The sequence below is a fragment of the Rhea pennata genome, chromosome 3, assembly GCF_028389875.1.
Source record: "Rhea pennata isolate bPtePen1 chromosome 3, bPtePen1.pri, whole genome shotgun sequence".
Taxonomy (NCBI): Eukaryota; Metazoa; Chordata; class Aves; order Rheiformes; family Rheidae; genus Rhea; species Rhea pennata.
Window position 1 is genome coordinate 28,691,976 of NC_084665.1, and position 16,928 is coordinate 28,708,903.

The window sequence follows — 16,928 nt, forward strand, 5'->3', positions numbered from 1 at the left end:
TTTTTTGGGGGGGGATAACAACTATAGTTTTATTTTTAATAAAAAGCTAGTTGTAGACTTTGATGAAGCTTAAGCTACTTTTTTTTCTTTTAAGTCATAATTGGGCACAATGCTTGATTCCACTTAATTCTAATATAATCATTTTGTTAGGTTGTTCAAATTCCTTGCAGTCTGACTGATCATTAAGATGAGCCAAGTAGCCTAGAACTTCTTTATCACCAAACTCAACTGGCACAACAGTTAGGTATAACTGGTATAAGGTTGCTTGCGTTTTGGATCCTGAGCAATGTAAAGAGCCACACATTCTTCTGCTCTTTTCCAGTAGTACCTAGAAAAATGAAGAGACAGATGATCCAATGTGTTTAACAACAATAAAAATATTTATACTGCTGAAAATGTAGTAGAATACAATTAGGTTCTGTTCTGGTTACTTTTATTTTCTTTCCATATTGGTATGCCTTGTGAGATTTCAGGGAATTACTCTTCATCATCACTAATATAATTCAAATATGAAACACTGGGGAAGAAGGTACCTCTACTTTCGGGTGAACCCAGGGGACAGGTTTATCTGATTTTGGTTGCAGAAGGAGTGAAATAAGATCATCTCAGTGAGTACAGATGTCATTTTAGTGATGTGAATGTCTAGGAATTCAAGAGTATTTTTGCTTTGTGTTCTTTTATATTTATAATTTTTATATTAGTTGTTTTTATGCCAATTGCAGAGGTGGCCAGAGATCAATATCAGCATACCATAGTGACACATAGAGTGGGAATGTGCCTGCTATACAGATCAGAGGTCTTATTCTGGTCTTGTAACGCATATGCATTATACCATGGTTTCACTGGTTCAACTGCAGAACTAGGGATTAGTTTAAGATAAGTGATTTTACAAAAGTAGTGGGAGGTAATGGTAGAGGGAGGAGGTGGCTACATGTTGGAATCACAGTTATAGAGAACAGTTCTGTGCACAGTTGGATGGTTTCATCTCTTCCAGCAATTAATTTTTTTAAGAGCTGTAAGATATACAGAAGTTGCAAATATCAGAGCTACTACTTATTAGATTGGTAATTTTCCTGTAGGAAAGATGGTCATTTCTGTAATCTGATTATAATCAGCTGTTTTGCTGAGTGTATATCATCCTTCATCTTTTTCATGGTGGGAACTTTATCAGCCTGTGCTGCTTTTCACAAGAGTTGGCAGATACTTTCCCATCGCATTCTCTCTGGAAACTATTTTCACCATTTTTTTCCATTGAATATTTCTTGTGTGTTGTGATTGTGAAACAGCTCTATGCATCCTACTCTAGAGTGAGTGTTGTGGGCTTGATCTAGTACCCAAATACCTACTGTATTTATTTATATGTTGATTAAGCCCAGTATCAAACTTTGAAGATCTTCTGTGATTGCTGATTGGCATATTATCCTCATCTACCTTTACGCAGGGCACTTCATATTCTGCTTTTTCTTGGTAGTTTTTATCTTTTATTTGTTAACCTTTTTCCCAGCCTTATTGTAAGAGGTGAGTTAGAATGAATGCCTGGCTTTATTTCTTCCTCAACACACTTCTGCCTTGAGGAATAATACAGCCTATTGCAAATCCTGCATTCACAGAGCCTATGTGTTTCTGCACCAGTCGATGCCCAGCCTGGTATGGACTGGATACACAGAATTTATGTTGTCAGGAGCTGCGAAGTCATGCATTGAACCACTGCTCATCTCTACTCACGTAGACTGGGCACGGACAAGCAGGCTGTCACCAGCAGCTAGAGTCAGGGTTTTACCATCTAGGGTAACAGTAGATGTGCCCTCCTGAAGGGAAAGAACAGAGAGTCAGCTTCTAATTTTCTATTTATTGTCACCAGTGAAAAAAAAATGCTGCTATTAAGTATGGAATTCTTTCCCACTGAAAGACTGCTTCAAACCTGTTCTGTTTTATGGGGCCTAGCAAAACCTTCAGCAGATATTCCCTGTCTGACAATATTAGCATCAATAAAAATATGCTTCATGGTTCATTGTTCCCCATGATAAAGCAGCAGCCCGTTGCCTGGCTCCTTGGGGATGTGCTGCTAACAATCCAACCGAGCAGCCTGCAAATTGCTGTGCCTTTCTGGAAGTCACAGGACTAACCTCCTGGAGTATTTCAAGTTCCTCTTTTACTTTTCTGATTCCTAATAGCTTTCTAAGTCCTCAAAATCAGTTGACAAGTCAGCAGGGAGCTAACAGAAATTGCTAATAGGAGTCCATCTACACTGCAGTGGACTCATCGTTACCGTATCAGGTGGCAGAGCCAGATTCTTGCCAGCAAGAACAAGGCCTTGCTTGCAGAGGCTGCTATGAGCTGCAGCACAAACAAGCGTCCTTCAGAATTATAATGTCTTTAATTAGTGTTTGATAGTGTCTGTGAATCCGAACAGATCAGGAACTGATAGAAATATCAGGCTTAAGGTAGCCTGACTTGTGTAACTGGAAACTAGCTTTCCTCTGTTTTTCCTCAGGCTGCAAATCTGTTTCCTACAAGGTAGGTGAACGAAAGGCATCTGGATCACCTACTGCTGTGTTTTCGTATAAACAAGCTCTCAGTTAGATTTTATTAGCTTAATCTACAGCTTACCCGTTTCCAGTAGAACTGCAGTATAAGGGCAAATGCTTCCAGGAAGAGGTAATAGGTAACAATTTTCATCACTCACACGCATTTTGTATTTAAAAGATATATGCTAGTAGGAATCAAGACCTGATGGAGGGTGGCAGTAGCTGTTTTGAACATAAAAGATGATTTAAAAAGGCGGACTATTTTTAAAGCAGCATTAGTTTACAGCTATTTCTAGCAATAGTTTGCTGATGAAGGGCTGTGTTTGCTGCTGATGTCTTCTGTGAGAATGCAGTTAATCATTTTAGGTTTTGTTGCCCGTGAAACTTTACAGTCTACTCTGAATGTCATGGTTAACAGGTGTGAATTGCCACATACCAGCTGCCATATCCAGATATCTGAATTCTTTTTGTTTTTTTCTGTTATTCCTGGTCCATAAGCTATAGCCTAAAAAAAAAAGGACAGGGAAGAAAAGTAATGGATTCATCCCAGTAACTGAAGTGTACATGTTCATCTTCCTACAGTATCTAAAACATTCTATTTTTAGAGGAGAACGTTCATAGAATATGACGTTATTTTTGCAGACATTAACATTCACATTATGTTTGCTATTCTCTTATTGATTTCTGCTGATAAAAAGGGAACTGATCACACCTGCCACTCCTTATGCTCCTCTGCATCCTCACTTATCTATTCCTTCTGCCTCCTCCCACTCTCAGCTTCGCATCTATATCCTTCCCTGCTTCTGTTCTTGGAACAGGCACTTCCTCCTCATGAACTCTGGGCCCTGTCAAGAGCCTGTTGAAGTCAGAAATATTTTTCCATTAATATTGGAAAAGCTGCGGATCAGACTTACTTTTCCCATCATTATCTGTCTTTTCTGCATTGATTTTCCTGACCGCAAACCCAGATCCTCTGTTACTTTGCTGTCAAACCTATTGAGTTGCTCAGTGTGTGACTCTAAGCAACCCAGTGAAAGAATATGTTTTGCAAACTATCGTGCATACAGAACAGATATCAAAAGGTGACAACTTCCCTTACGCTTGAACTAGACTGTACTTGACTAGATCGAGATGTGCAATGCTCTAGGACAGCCCTGGATGCCTGATGCTGACCACCTCCCTTTGTTTCTCTTTTTCTGTATGTTAACAGAAATAACTGTATATTTATGTATATTTATAATGTATATTTACATGTTCAAATTAGACTTGGCATCAAGAATGCTGTTCAAACATGAAGAGAAATCAACATACTAACATGATGTAAATATTACTCACAAGTATTTCTAATTCAGGAAATATGGGAAAGGAGGAGCAAAGATGCCTATTAAATCCTAAAGAAAATAAATGGAAAGAGGATTCAGATTGATTCCTTAAACTGAAGTATCCGAGATAGGAATCTCCTTGCAGTAAGCTAGTGGATGGAGACAAGCGCTTTTGAAAGGCAGGTCAGGCAATGACCGAATTGTTCTGTAGAGATAGATAGTTTTCTCTGCTAACTACCTAGATATTCTAGGCCTGGATTCACTCAGCCTAAATGTTAGGCACCTGACATCCGTATGTTTAAAAAAACCTCACTCTCAGAGAAATTAAAAAGCTCCTACCTCTGTTTCGAAAGTGTCTCCAAACACACTTAAGGATTGCTTCTGCTTTATTTCTCCACGATGATCACTCAACCAGCTTTGGAAGGAAAATGGATCCATAACAGAAGTGGAATTTAGTGGGAAAGGTGTTTCTTTCAGCAGTTGATCTATAAACAAAGCAGAGACCGAACAGTGAGGCTTGCTTCCCTTGACCTTTGCTAACATTTTAGTGCTGAATACAGATTGAAAGGTTCAATTTACAGGTATTATCTGGTTTAAAGTCAATGACCATAGCACTGTTTGCCATTATCGTTTGTAAGAATCTAGTACTTGAGGTTATAAGATGCATGCTTGTCTTGATAGGTTGCTTCTCTGAAGCTGTTCTCAGAATTGTTGTGCGTCTGTGTTTGTTACAAATGTGTAAAACAGTATGCAGTGGATGGTAGTTTCTGCTGGTGTATTCTTCATCCTCTTTTACACTAGCTTGTGCACTGGTAGAATCACATCCATCATCTCTGGGTCTTCACTGAGTTACCCTGACATATCCCCATACGAAATTAGGGGAATTAGGTCACATAGTGAAATTAGGTCCAAAGAACCAGATTACTCTAGATCTTTAATGTATTCAGTACTGACATATGTTTTTCTTATTTTCTAGATATTTTTAGAGTATTCTAAAGGCTTTATTGACCACAGTGAAACAAATGGGTTATCACAACCTTAAATTTGGTAAGAGGCCTTTTTGTAGTGTTCCTGGAGTAGTAGCTGGATTTAATTTCCAATAATTCTCCTTCATAACTGATTTACTTTAAAATAGCTTAGGGCTGAATGCAGTTTCAGTGTAGCTAGAGAAATTCAAGATTTGTGCTGTGCATTCTGCTATATGAAATAAACTTCTGTCATTCACCAGCCCACAGTAAAGCGCCAAGACCACGCAATCACCTTGGTGGTCCTAGGTAGTTTGTTCTGAGGAGCCATGGGGCATTCACCCCTGGAGTAATTCTGAGTAATAATGTCGACTAGATGCAGGAAAGTTCACTAGATGTCTGTCTCTCAAAGGCATTGAGGTAATAAACTTGGAACCACGTCTTAGTCTCAATAATAGAGCAAGTTTTATTAAAGGACCAGTCTATTCATTATGCAACTTTTCTTTCTTCTTTTTTCTTCTCTTTTTTTTTTTCTCCTGAAGCTATATTTCTCTACTCTGCAGTTTTTTGGATATAGCACTTCACAGTTTTTCGTGGAAGACCACTTTGTATATGGTCTTTGAACAGTGTGTGAGGAAGGTCAGAGCATTCAAGGCATCAATTGCACCAGTGTCACTATACAAAATAAGTTTGTGCTGTTTAATGGATCAATATACCAATTATCTGCATTTCTTTTCAGTAGATCTGAATGAGATGCTAACCACTTTAGTTGTGGAAACATGTTTTGTCATTTAGATGTCTTCATTATATTAAATTACCTGGAAGAAATCAACAGGCTACAGCAAACTTTATCTCAGCATTGCCTCTTTAAAATTTTTACATTAGATTTATTCTAATCTGGGCTTGGAAACATTAACAAAATCTAATCTGAGCACTGTGTTTTTTATTGTTTGATAACACTAAAATACACTGTTAAGGTTGTGATTAGAGTGATTTATTTTCACACTGCAGTATGTCTGAATTTCTTTTATTTTAACTTTCACAGGTTCATCAGACTTGCTTTGGAGGTAATTAGAAATATTTGTACACTTTTTTTTCCTTAAATTATGGATCTATTCAAATATAATTGTATTGAAAAGTTGCTTTTTTGGCTAGGAACAGATATTAAATAAAAATCTAAAATATTATTATGATACATATTCACCCGCAACAGAAGAAAGGAAAAAATGAAGACATTGTATCAGATGGTACGCAGTGTTCCAATTGATTTTTAAATGTTTTGTTTCATTAATAGTAACGAAACTACCTTCTGAAGCAATATGAAGAAAGCAGAGCTTACTCTACTATCAGAATAAAACAGGTCATTCTTGAATTTAGAAAGGCCTTTTGGAATACAAGAAAATTACCCATTAATATGGCTTTCAACTAAAATACATGTTGTTCCAGCTGAGATGGTAAAAATATATAGTACTCTGTAGGGTAAGAGATAAATACTGAGATGCAGTGAGTATCCTGTGTAGATATTGTCAATGGCATGCATCTTCTCCACAGGCTAAGAATTCAGGATCAGGCTAAGAATTAAGTTCTGGCCCCATATGCTGGAAAACAGCTAGCAACAACTTGGGTCTCCAGAGTGGGAACTGTGATGTTTTAGGCAGGCAGAACTATAAGTGCTCCATAGGAGGTACAAGGTATTTGAAGCACAAAAAGTGAAAACTCTTATTCGTGCTCTGAGCAAGAAGTGACGCAAAACTAATGATGGAAAGGAACTGTGAACTACTTAGTCTATATCTTAACTTCTGTCATTTATTCCTAGTAACTTTTTTCTTTAAAAAAACCCACTAGTTTTCTTCATTCTGTTGTTCTCTGATTCTAGCTTTCCTGATCAAAGACATACCCCATTGTGTAGGACTGCCATAAACAGCGAGCTACACATACTTAGGCCAATGCAAAGTATATTGCATCCTACACTTACTTGCTATGGAGCATGTACTTTTTTTTTGCCTGTGATGTACAGGCACTTTTCAATGGTTTCAGTCCAGAGGACAATTGCTTTATCCAGATTGTAAGTTCTTTGGGGCAACAGCTGTTGTCTCATGCTTGTGCCTAGTCAGTGGGCCCTGATCTATGATGGAGTTTTAGCTTATTAGTAATTCTAATATTAATAGTGCTTACTTGCCCAGTGATATGCTAATGACCTCTGAAAACCAGGTCTAGAAAAAAATTAACCTTTAGTGGGGTCAAGTATTGTGATCTGTTTTCACAGAACCTGTTATTGCAAGGCAAATAAGAGAGCGTGGTGCTGAAGTACAGCGTGGTATGTCAGATATTGTTCATGGCTCACTCGACTGAGTTCTCCTTTAACACTGATACTTATCCCTTGCACAGTGCTGGAAGTTATAGGTGTCCAGGTACTTACGAGCTCAACCTAATGAGCTAGAATGAGGGAGAACCAATACTTTGCATTCTGACACATACCAGAGTTGCAAGCCTGGTGCTTCCAAAAGAAATGAGTATTTCTTATCAGCCTAAAGGCTTATATTTAGCTATTGCTCTATATATCCATGCCTGGCCTGTACATTAGCTTTTAATAATGTCTCAGGAAGTATGAGTAGATGTGTTTCTGGAGTTCTTGTTTTCTAGCAATACTGTGGGACAATGATAAAATACATGTGTAATAATGGTAAGGGTAAAAATATGCTAGGAAAATACAAGAGGACAGCAATTCTAAGCTAGTCAGGTAAAAGGTTGGTATATTTATGTCCAAGTGATATATCATTAGGTGGAACATCAAATCTAATATTTTCTTACATGTTGTTCCCTTCAGGAGATCCATTTAAAGAGTTCAATAGTTAGGTCCTTTTTTGTAGTTCATTACTATTAAATATTTATACCATAGCAGTGTGTTCTTTATAGTTTTTATAAATTTTATTTTTAAATAAGAATGTGATGATATCATGTTGTTGAAAAATAAATGTTTACTGAATGCATTTAAAAATATTTTAAAACAGAAAATTACACTTTTTTAGAGGAAGTTGATTTCAGTAAAACAGTAGAGAGTATACTGAGATTCAGGATGTAAAGTTGTGCACAAATGAGTAGGAGGGAGCAGCCTGCAAAAACACAGCCAGTGAACATTCAGGCAGATCCAGTCTCAGTCTTTCCAATGCACGTGTACAGCCCGTGGTGACAATGTAGGAGAGAGCTGGTGACTTGCTGGGATTGCCATCTTTCTGATAACGATAAAGTGGATGCTTAAGAGGATGGCCACTCGCCTACTAGGTATATGTGGGTGTATTTGCTTGTCCCCAAGCCATGTGCTACATGCAAACTCCCCTTTCCTGACTTCTTGTCTAAGAATTCGTGTCCTCCCATCCTTTCCCCAATGCATTTATAGAGCCCTGCTATCCCCAAACTTTTCCAATACATATCTCTGTATCCCAGAGCAACTCCCCTTTCCTCTCCAATCTTCTCCTTTTTTCCTTTCTCCCATCCGTCTTCCCCATTGTCTCCCAAATCCCTTCTTGCTCCAAGCTGTTCCCAACCCTCAGCTTTTTCTGCCTTCCTCCTGCTACTGAGATCCTTCTACTCTTCCCTCTCATATGCTGCTATTGCTGCCCATACCCCGTGATTATTGCAGTGGCTGGTAGTATGCACCATTTTCCTCTCCCTGCAGCTGGATGAACCTGTGTTCTTGCATGGTTTTTCAGACAGCCTAAGTCCAGGGACTTACTTTTGGCAGAAATTTAATTAAATAGGCTATGCTTAACACATCTGCTGAGACTAAAAGCTGGTGGGAGCAAAACTGTCCTCTGAAAACTGAGATTTGTTCTGACCCTGCAGATAGTTGCAGCAGGAGTGAATGTAGCAACCCGGAAAGGGAATTAGTAGGAATTACAGACTTCTTCCTTCAGCATTCCTGCCAACACTAGGTACTGTGCATTGCCTCTGGCAGCTCGTGTTGCTCCCGTCTACCTTCTTGCCTTCTCTGCTACAAAAAAGGGACTACACGTTGCTACTTTTTCTCTGCATCTCTTCCCTCCTCCTGTTTTCTTTAAAGATGACATTCCTTGAATTTCTGTTGCAGCCCTTGCAGTTTGGTGCTTCCTTAACAATTTGTGCACCAGCATGTGTGAACAATTACAGCACGTTTAACAATAAACAGTATATCCTATGCACTAGCACCAGTAACATAGTAAACACTTGCTATCTGCTCTTAGCATTGCTCTGGCAATTGAATAGGAAAGCTTAGTTTCTGGTCAGAAAAAAGTACAATATCATATTTAAAATTCTAGATTCTAAGTTATCAAGAGGTAAAGAGCTGCCTCTGGAAATGTTTGTTTTGCATGTTACAGAAACACAGCCACATTTACAAAAATTACTAATGACCCTTGTGCCAGGCTTTTTGAGTGCATATGCAGCAGAATCCACAGTTTTAAAACTCAAGCTGAAACTGGGAAAACCATGAGCTTTATATGTTCCCATCCAAACCCACAAAATAATCTTGATTTTTTTTCTTGGGAATAATGTGTATCTCAGGCTTGACTGAAGCTGATAAAGTTTAAATAAGTAAAATCCTGTTCCTTAAAATCTGAAGCCAGAAAAAAGTCCCTGGTTATAAGGATGATTGCAGAAACCCTGTCCAGCTCTGCAGGCAGATCACTCCCTCCAAACTAGTTTCCTTAAGACTGTCAATGGACGCTGCATTTTGACTGTACGTTCCACTGATCCTAAAAGTAACATTTTCACGCTTTTGATTTCTTAATATTTAGCAGCATGGTCTGAAATATGTTGTAGGCATGATGGTCTAAAAACAGATGTAGAAGAAGAATTTGAAAGGAGAGGGCCTTTGGTCTAACAAATGTTATTACTCTCTTGCAGAACTTGTTTTCCTGAGATTTGTTACGAAGGAAACCAGCAGTAAAGCACATAAAATACAAAACATTGATATAGTGCCAACTATGAAACTGATTACATGTTGGCTTTATGAAAAATACTATTTTTCAGTGGCATGTCATCCTTCATTTCTAGACAGCACAGTCTAGATGGATTTTTTTGTTCTTTTTTGGGGGAATTTTTAAATCACCTTATATGCCCTCACTATGAAAGCCCCTCCAACCACAGCACTGCTTCAGTCTGTCCCTGCATGCTGTGGCTTCACCTCTAAGCTAGGACATGAGCATATCTTGTACAAATAGTGTCTGTCTGTAAAAGAAGAAGACATCCTTATCCAAACTGGAGCACTTAAACCTTGTTTTGTGCTTATCTTTTCACTGAGCATAAAATGGCCCAGACTAAGGGGTAAGGAGCTCAAATACTATTTTAGAATTGTATATCCATTTCTTTTTATCTACTTTATGATCATCCCTTCCACCTCCTAAACTATACTATATCATAATGAATAGTTCTTATATGACAGTTTTGCACAGTTGCAGGTTTAATTGCTAATACTAGCAATAATAAATACCCTGGGATGTTTTTCCCAGAGGTGCCTACCTAAGGTTTATGAAAAGCCCAGCTTCATTCTCACTCAACATTAGCAGAAATGTCAATGAGACTAGAAGGAGTTTAGTATGTCCACAAATCAAGCCAGTTAAAAGATACTTACCTGCGGACTGAGGGACATAATTTCAGGTGCTTTGGAAAAAAAAGAAAAGTTAGCCTCACTGCATACAAAGGCACTGAAAATGACTGATTACTCTGGGGGAGAGTTGGTCCATTTCACTGTTGTTGAGTACAGATGCTGAAAATGTAGCGCTCTTTTAGTGTAATGACACCTTTCCTTGTGCAACTATATTTGGTTTTGTAGCATGCTCTGAGAAGTAGTATAACTGTTAATTTATGAAATGTTCCTGTAATTATTTCTGTGCACATTTTTCTTTGTGTTGTTAAATCTATGGTGGAAACTAAACACTTTTTTCCTAATTGAAACAAAGAAGTTTGATGTAGAAAGCTTTGAAAAATATTTCTGTAATTAAAAAAAAATCTTCTCCAAAAGGAGACATAACCATCCAGGAGAAAGGGAATACATTAGAACAGCCAAACTGCAAGATTTAGGCCAAAATTTTTTAAAGGCTCTTTATGATTATAGCTAGGTCATCATAATTAAGAATGGTAAATTGTATCAAGGGGAAATACTGACTAGTGATCAGAGCACAATCCTAAAATCAAGAACCCTAGCTTCTGTTTCTGAATCTTTTATTTTTATGGCTATGAGAAATTTATTAATTGTCTTTATGTCTACCTTCTTCTCCCATGAGCCTTCATTATGAGTGCTGTGAGACCTCACTGCATTTGTGAGGTCCAGTAAGACTTTGCACAGTATATGTGTGAGCTCTTACTATTAAATAGCTTTAGAAACACTAGTGAAAATGTCAGACTGACTCCATTAGTGAGCTGTCTGCTTCAGATGTTGCTGTCTGGGGAACATTTGAGAAGAGCATACGGGAAAAAAAAATTACCTTATTAGAAAAGGCCTATCTACTGAGAAACGGCTCTGAGCTTTACAGCTTTTAAAAATACAACATTTTTTTTTTCCTGAAGTCTTAACGGAAAAGAAAAATAATTAAATATGGCATTTCTTTCAGTTTCCCTGACAGCTTTATTATATACATTATGTACTAAAGGTCAGTAGTGGCTATGTTCCCACGGTGAAGAGCTCTTGGCTCACAAAGAGTCCTGACTTTTGGATAATACATTTAGGCTTGGGACTGAAAGATTCAGTAGAAATTTTCATATGGAAATCATATTAGCCAATGTAGTTCCTCTTTATTTATACATTTAATATTACTAATTTAGTTACAAGGTGACCTACTTGGTTTCATCTGAGCTCTTCATCTTCAGCGCTAGCTGGATATACCCAGTGGAAACCTTTGTGGTGTGGACAGTTAAGTGTGAAGGGAGGGGGGAAGGATGAAGTGAGAGAGAAGGTTGCATGAGTATTCAGGATTGTAGGTGCATGTTAGATTAATTGATTCATATCTTCCACCTCTGCAGCCTGTGCAGTTCAGGTGAGCTTCAGGAGAGATACGAACATGACTTGGAAATTGGCTTGTTTACTGCCTTTGTAGGACAGGAGAGAAAGACCGATGGGAGAAAAAGATGAATAGAACAGACGTGGGCATCTTTGCTAGACTAGAGAGAATAAGGAAGGTATGAAAAGGAATTTATTTGAGTTATAGGTTAAAGCAAAAGAAACAGTGCCTTGAAGAACTATATAATTATGTGTGTTCAGACAGTTTACAAATTCTTGACTATTTGTGAGGGCTTAACCAGGTCAGCTTGAATGCTCTTTTGTCCTGGAAACTTTGCAAAATTCCTGGTGGCTGTTTGCAAAATAAGTTCCCAACAGGAACACTTCTTTAAACACTCATATACTGTTTCTTTTAATACATAGGATCAAAGTAAAAATAAGTAATATACTATAGAGAAGAATGAATGACTAGATATGATTATCATCCACAGGTAATCAAAGACAAAAGCTCCTATAGCACATACTCATGCTGGGCTTTTACACATGCAGTCTTATCAGCCACCTCAGAAAAAAAAAGAGATCATGATGAAAAAGCCTGCCCTATGAGGAACAGCTGTGAGAGCTGGGCCTGTTCAGCCTGGGGAAGAGAAGACTGAGGGGGGATCTTATCAATGTGTATAAGCACCTGCAGGGAGGATATCAGGGGGATGGGGACAAACTCTTTTCAGTTGTCGCATGCAACAGGACAAGAGGCAATGGGCAGAAATTGAAGCACAGGAAGTTCCGCCTGACCGTGAGGGGGAATTTCTTCCCTGTGAGAGTGACAGAGCACTGGAACAGGTTGCCCAGAGAGGTTGTGGAGTCTCCTTCTCTGGAGATCTTCAAGGCCCGCCTGGATGCAACCCTGTCTAACATGCTCCAGGTGACCCTGCTTGAGCAGGGGGGTTGGACTAGATGATCTCCAAGAGGTCCCTTCCAGCCTTACCCATTCTGTGATTCTGTGATTCTGTATGTTGGAAGTCCTTAAAAGATGAGAGGAAAGAGAATCGAGTATTTAGTTTTCTAAATAGCTTCACAGCTAATGAACCCTGGAAATAATCAATGTCAGTAGAGAAGTCTGCTGCATCACTAGTAGCTGAGCTTCATTGACTGGGAACATGTCCCTTGCTGTTGATCTCCTGGTTGTCATACGCCAATGAAACAAGATTGAATAGTGAATACTGTCTACAGAGGTTGCATTGGATTAGCTGAAGAGGTTGATGGTACAGGAGCTCACCTTTATAGCACTGAGCTCACCCCTAAGACTTGTTCTAGTTTCACTAGTGAAACTAGAACACATTTGTTTATAGACCATGCCCTGGGCTGTATCATAGTCCTACTCCAAATGACTGAATAAAACACTTAATTTTTTTATAGTCATTCAAATAGTTGATTTTTTTTTTTTTTTTACTCTACTTTGAATAGCAAGCATAGAGTTATGTGGTATTTTAACAGTACTAACGAGATGTGAGGTCCAGACTGTACTTACAGCCCTGGATACCCTAGAATTAATTAAAGTTTTAAAAATGAAGTCACTACAGGACTGGTGTTTGTATTAAATTTTTGTATGCCCATATGTACGTATAAAGTTTTTACAGGAATTAAAATTTCATTTATGCTTAATATTAGTATATTATTACTTAATTATGATTAAATAGATTAATCAGTTTAGTTAAAATGGAAGCTGACATTCTACTTTTCCCATTTTAAAAATAATCTTTGTGGCTCACTGAAATCTGAGCGATTTCCCTCATTCCAGAAACTAGAAACAAGTATCAAAATGCTCTCAAAGATCATTTTAAGAAAAAAGTCTAACTTAGAAAAAGTCTTTTCTCATACTTTTTTTAACCTTTAAATTTTAAATAAAAGAAACCTGGATTATTTCAGTGAGCACTGGCAGGATAAACTTCTGAACTTTTTGATCCTTAAATAAATAAGGTTCAGCCATCTCTGTTTATTAGAACTGGGGTTTGTGTCTGTCTGAAGTGTATTTGAATGTCTCCCATCCTCTTAACTATAAAATTGAGATGAAATAGAAACCTTGAGAGAACCTTGCTACCAGTATGATTCAACTGAAGTAGCAAGAGTTGTTTCGATAGTTGTGATTCCTCATGTCAAAAATTGTGGAAAGTAATCCCCCCCCCCCCATCTTAAGTTTTCCATATTTAAAATATATTCAGTTCAGCCTTATTGATGAAGAAAAGGGGAGTTTTCTCAGCCCTTATTTCCACACATGGTAACGAAAGAGGCTAGCAATTTATTACAAAACAATTCTAAGGAAGATGCCTTACATAAATACACTCAGAAATATAATCAGAAACACATTTTGCATGGAAATTTTGAGAGTCACACTCCTAAATAAATAAATAAATAAATAATCTTTTAATAGGTAGTGCTGCTTTTCTTATATTCTGAGTACCTTGCTTTCAGAAGGCCTGCCCTAGTGTTGGCCGAGCTAAAAACTAAATAAACCAAGTAAAAGTCTGGACTTCGTTTAAAGGAAAAAAAAAAAAAAAATAGAGCTTGATTGATTCCATATATACTTTTCTGTATGAGTGAGCTGCAATCAGGGTTTTCTTTGAAGATATTTTTTGTTCAGTTTTATTCCATTTCTCTCTTTAAAAAGAAAAAAAAATCTGCTCAGGTTAATGCAGAGATGAACCTGACAGTGCTTTGCTTTAAAACTGATGAAATTCTGGATTTACAGAATAGAAGCAGTCTGAAATCCAGCCCTCTGCTAGCTCAAATCTTGATGTTTCACTCAAGACATATTTGAATACAAGAAAGTGGTGGTGGCTTGTTATATGTTACAAGTCCCATGCTGGTTGTTGAACTCTACTTCTTAAGGAAAAAAAAAAAAAAAAAAAAAAAAGAGAGAGAGAGAGAGAACTGCTAAGGGAATAAATCCAAGGTATTATTTTTCTGCTAGTGGAGTATGACTCTAGGAAGAACATGTTACTAGCTTACTCATATTTCAGTCAATCTTTGATATAAGTTTCACTGACAATTAAAGGAGCTGTTAGCTAAAACTTCTGCAACTAAAAAATTGGGATGTTTTTCCCCATGTTTTTCCCCATGTCATCACTGTGACTTTGAGCTTATTATTGTCCATAAGAAATGAAAATTGGAAAAATGGAGCTGTTCCCCAGGCTGAAATTCTACCAAATAATTTTTTTTTTTTTTTGACTGCCTATTGCTTGTTTTAAGAGTTATGGCAAGAGTTAAGCCAAAAGCATTTCAAATATTTGTAGTGTAGACTCAGAGGTTAATCCACGTGGGAAGCCATTAGGGGAAAAAGATGTAATGAGCTCTGAGCAAAATAAGAACATTTATGTGCCTTATTGTTTTTCTCTTGGAAAAAAAACCCACTTCTTTCAGCTTTATTAAAGTCTCTCATGCCTAAGACAAGAGCTTCTCTACTGGATTTATCAATAACAATTTTTCCAAGTTCTGTGTAAAAAGTGTAAAGATGTATCATAACTTCTGATTGATTATCAGGTCTGTTTTTTAGTTCTGTTCTTCTGTAAAAGTATTGACAATATAAATCTTTGTTTTCCCTTTTTCTCAACGCTGATGTAATTAATTTGTTACTTAGACTGGTGAGGAACATGGATTGGAAATCCCTGCATTGAGTAAGCATAGAATGTATGAGAAAGGCTATTTTTTTTATTACAGCAGCATCTAGAGGCCTCATTTGAAATCAGGCTTCCTGTACTAGACACTGGAGAGACAGCAGCTGCTCTAAAGCATTCCCTTCACACCCCCAAGAAACCTCAGTGCTCCTCAAAAAATAAGTAAAAGACAGATGAAAACAATTATTCTTATTTGCCTACTGGGATAGCGAGGCATATCACACTGGTCACCTAGATCTGTGAGTGCTAATCCAGTGCTTTACCCACAATCATGATTATCCCAGGCGGGTGAGATGGTAGCCGTAATCTTTTGGAATGCCAGAAAAACTCAAATTAGATTAAACATGTTTGAAAGTGCATATAAACAGAAGTAAGATCTTGAGAAGGACAGAATTTTTCTTCCTAAGAAACAGAGCTTTTTTTGTGATAAGTACGTTTATTTGCTAGTCAGGCAAAAATGCAATGCCCAAAGCTGGTTTAGGTACAAAATCTTTCAGGCAGGATTTCTTTCTGGCTTGCCATTTCCTAGGTGTAAGGACTCATAAAGTTATTATGCTATATTCCCAGGACTGTTCTATTAACTTTTACTTCATTTTGAGGATTATTTAGTCAATTAGTTTGATGAAAGGCGCTGTTCACACAGAAAAGCTTTCTCTGATTTGGATAAGAACTTTGTTCCAATAGTGACTGAGATTGGATAACCATGCAGGTAGTGAAATTTTCATCATGGCTATCAATCTGAGAAATGGGATAAATGTTGAAATAATGTTTTTTAGGACTTTTGTCTATAGAACTGTAATCCATAAAAATGATCCTATATCAGAAATTCTGAAATTAATATGGAGATTGCAGATAACTGATCTCAAAAACTTCTTAAGAGAAAGGAACTAAAATTTTTCTTTGGCTTGTGGCATAGAGCCTTGAAATTTAAGTTATAAGTGTGTTTGAAAGATGAAATTCAGGTTTGTCCTATAGTTGTAATTATAGCATAGAGTATCAAGGCTGTGTTGTATGTGCACCCAGTGTACTTAAGTTAATTTTCTGGTTGTTCCAGGAAGTCCCCCATTAGTCATCTGCACAGAGGGGAACAGAATGATCTGAAACAACAGACCTAGTGGAGATAATGTGACTGAACTTGTGGCCTTCACAACAGAGTATTTGACTAATTGGTGCAGGAGCTCTCCAGGTGGGAATCTCAGAGATCCTGCAGGTAGCTCCTGCAGTGCCTACACCAATTTGTACATTTCCGTGTGTTGATTAAGAATCCCAATAGGTTAGCTTTCTTTAATAGTCACTTCTGCCCATGTCCTGTGTCTCTGTCCAACAAACTCAAGAGTAGAGTTATCCCTTCCGTATTTACTCCAGTGTGGAAGTTGCAGTTATTATCCACAAACAGTGGCAAAATAAAAATAGTGAAAGACAGCATGCATGGAAATTAAATACTAAATTGATCAGACTTCACATGAACC

At 37.6% G+C, this 16,928-nt stretch overlaps 1 protein-coding gene across 1 annotated transcript in view; it reads right to left on the reverse strand.

The window, feature by feature from the left end:
* Positions 1–240: 240 nt before the first annotated feature.
* The window catches only part of HAAO (3-hydroxyanthranilate 3,4-dioxygenase), a 35,834-nt gene continuing 19,146 nt past the window's right edge, over positions 241–16,928 (reverse strand). Inside the window, exons 7-10 of the mRNA XM_062571304.1 lie at positions 4,190–4,335; positions 2,965–3,033; positions 1,726–1,808; positions 241–328 (exon numbers count right to left, since the gene is read on the reverse strand). Coding sequence (XP_062427288.1) covers positions 241–328; positions 1,726–1,808; positions 2,965–3,033; positions 4,190–4,335 — 386 coding nt within the window. The remainder of the gene's footprint in view (positions 329–1,725; positions 1,809–2,964; positions 3,034–4,189; positions 4,336–16,928) is intronic.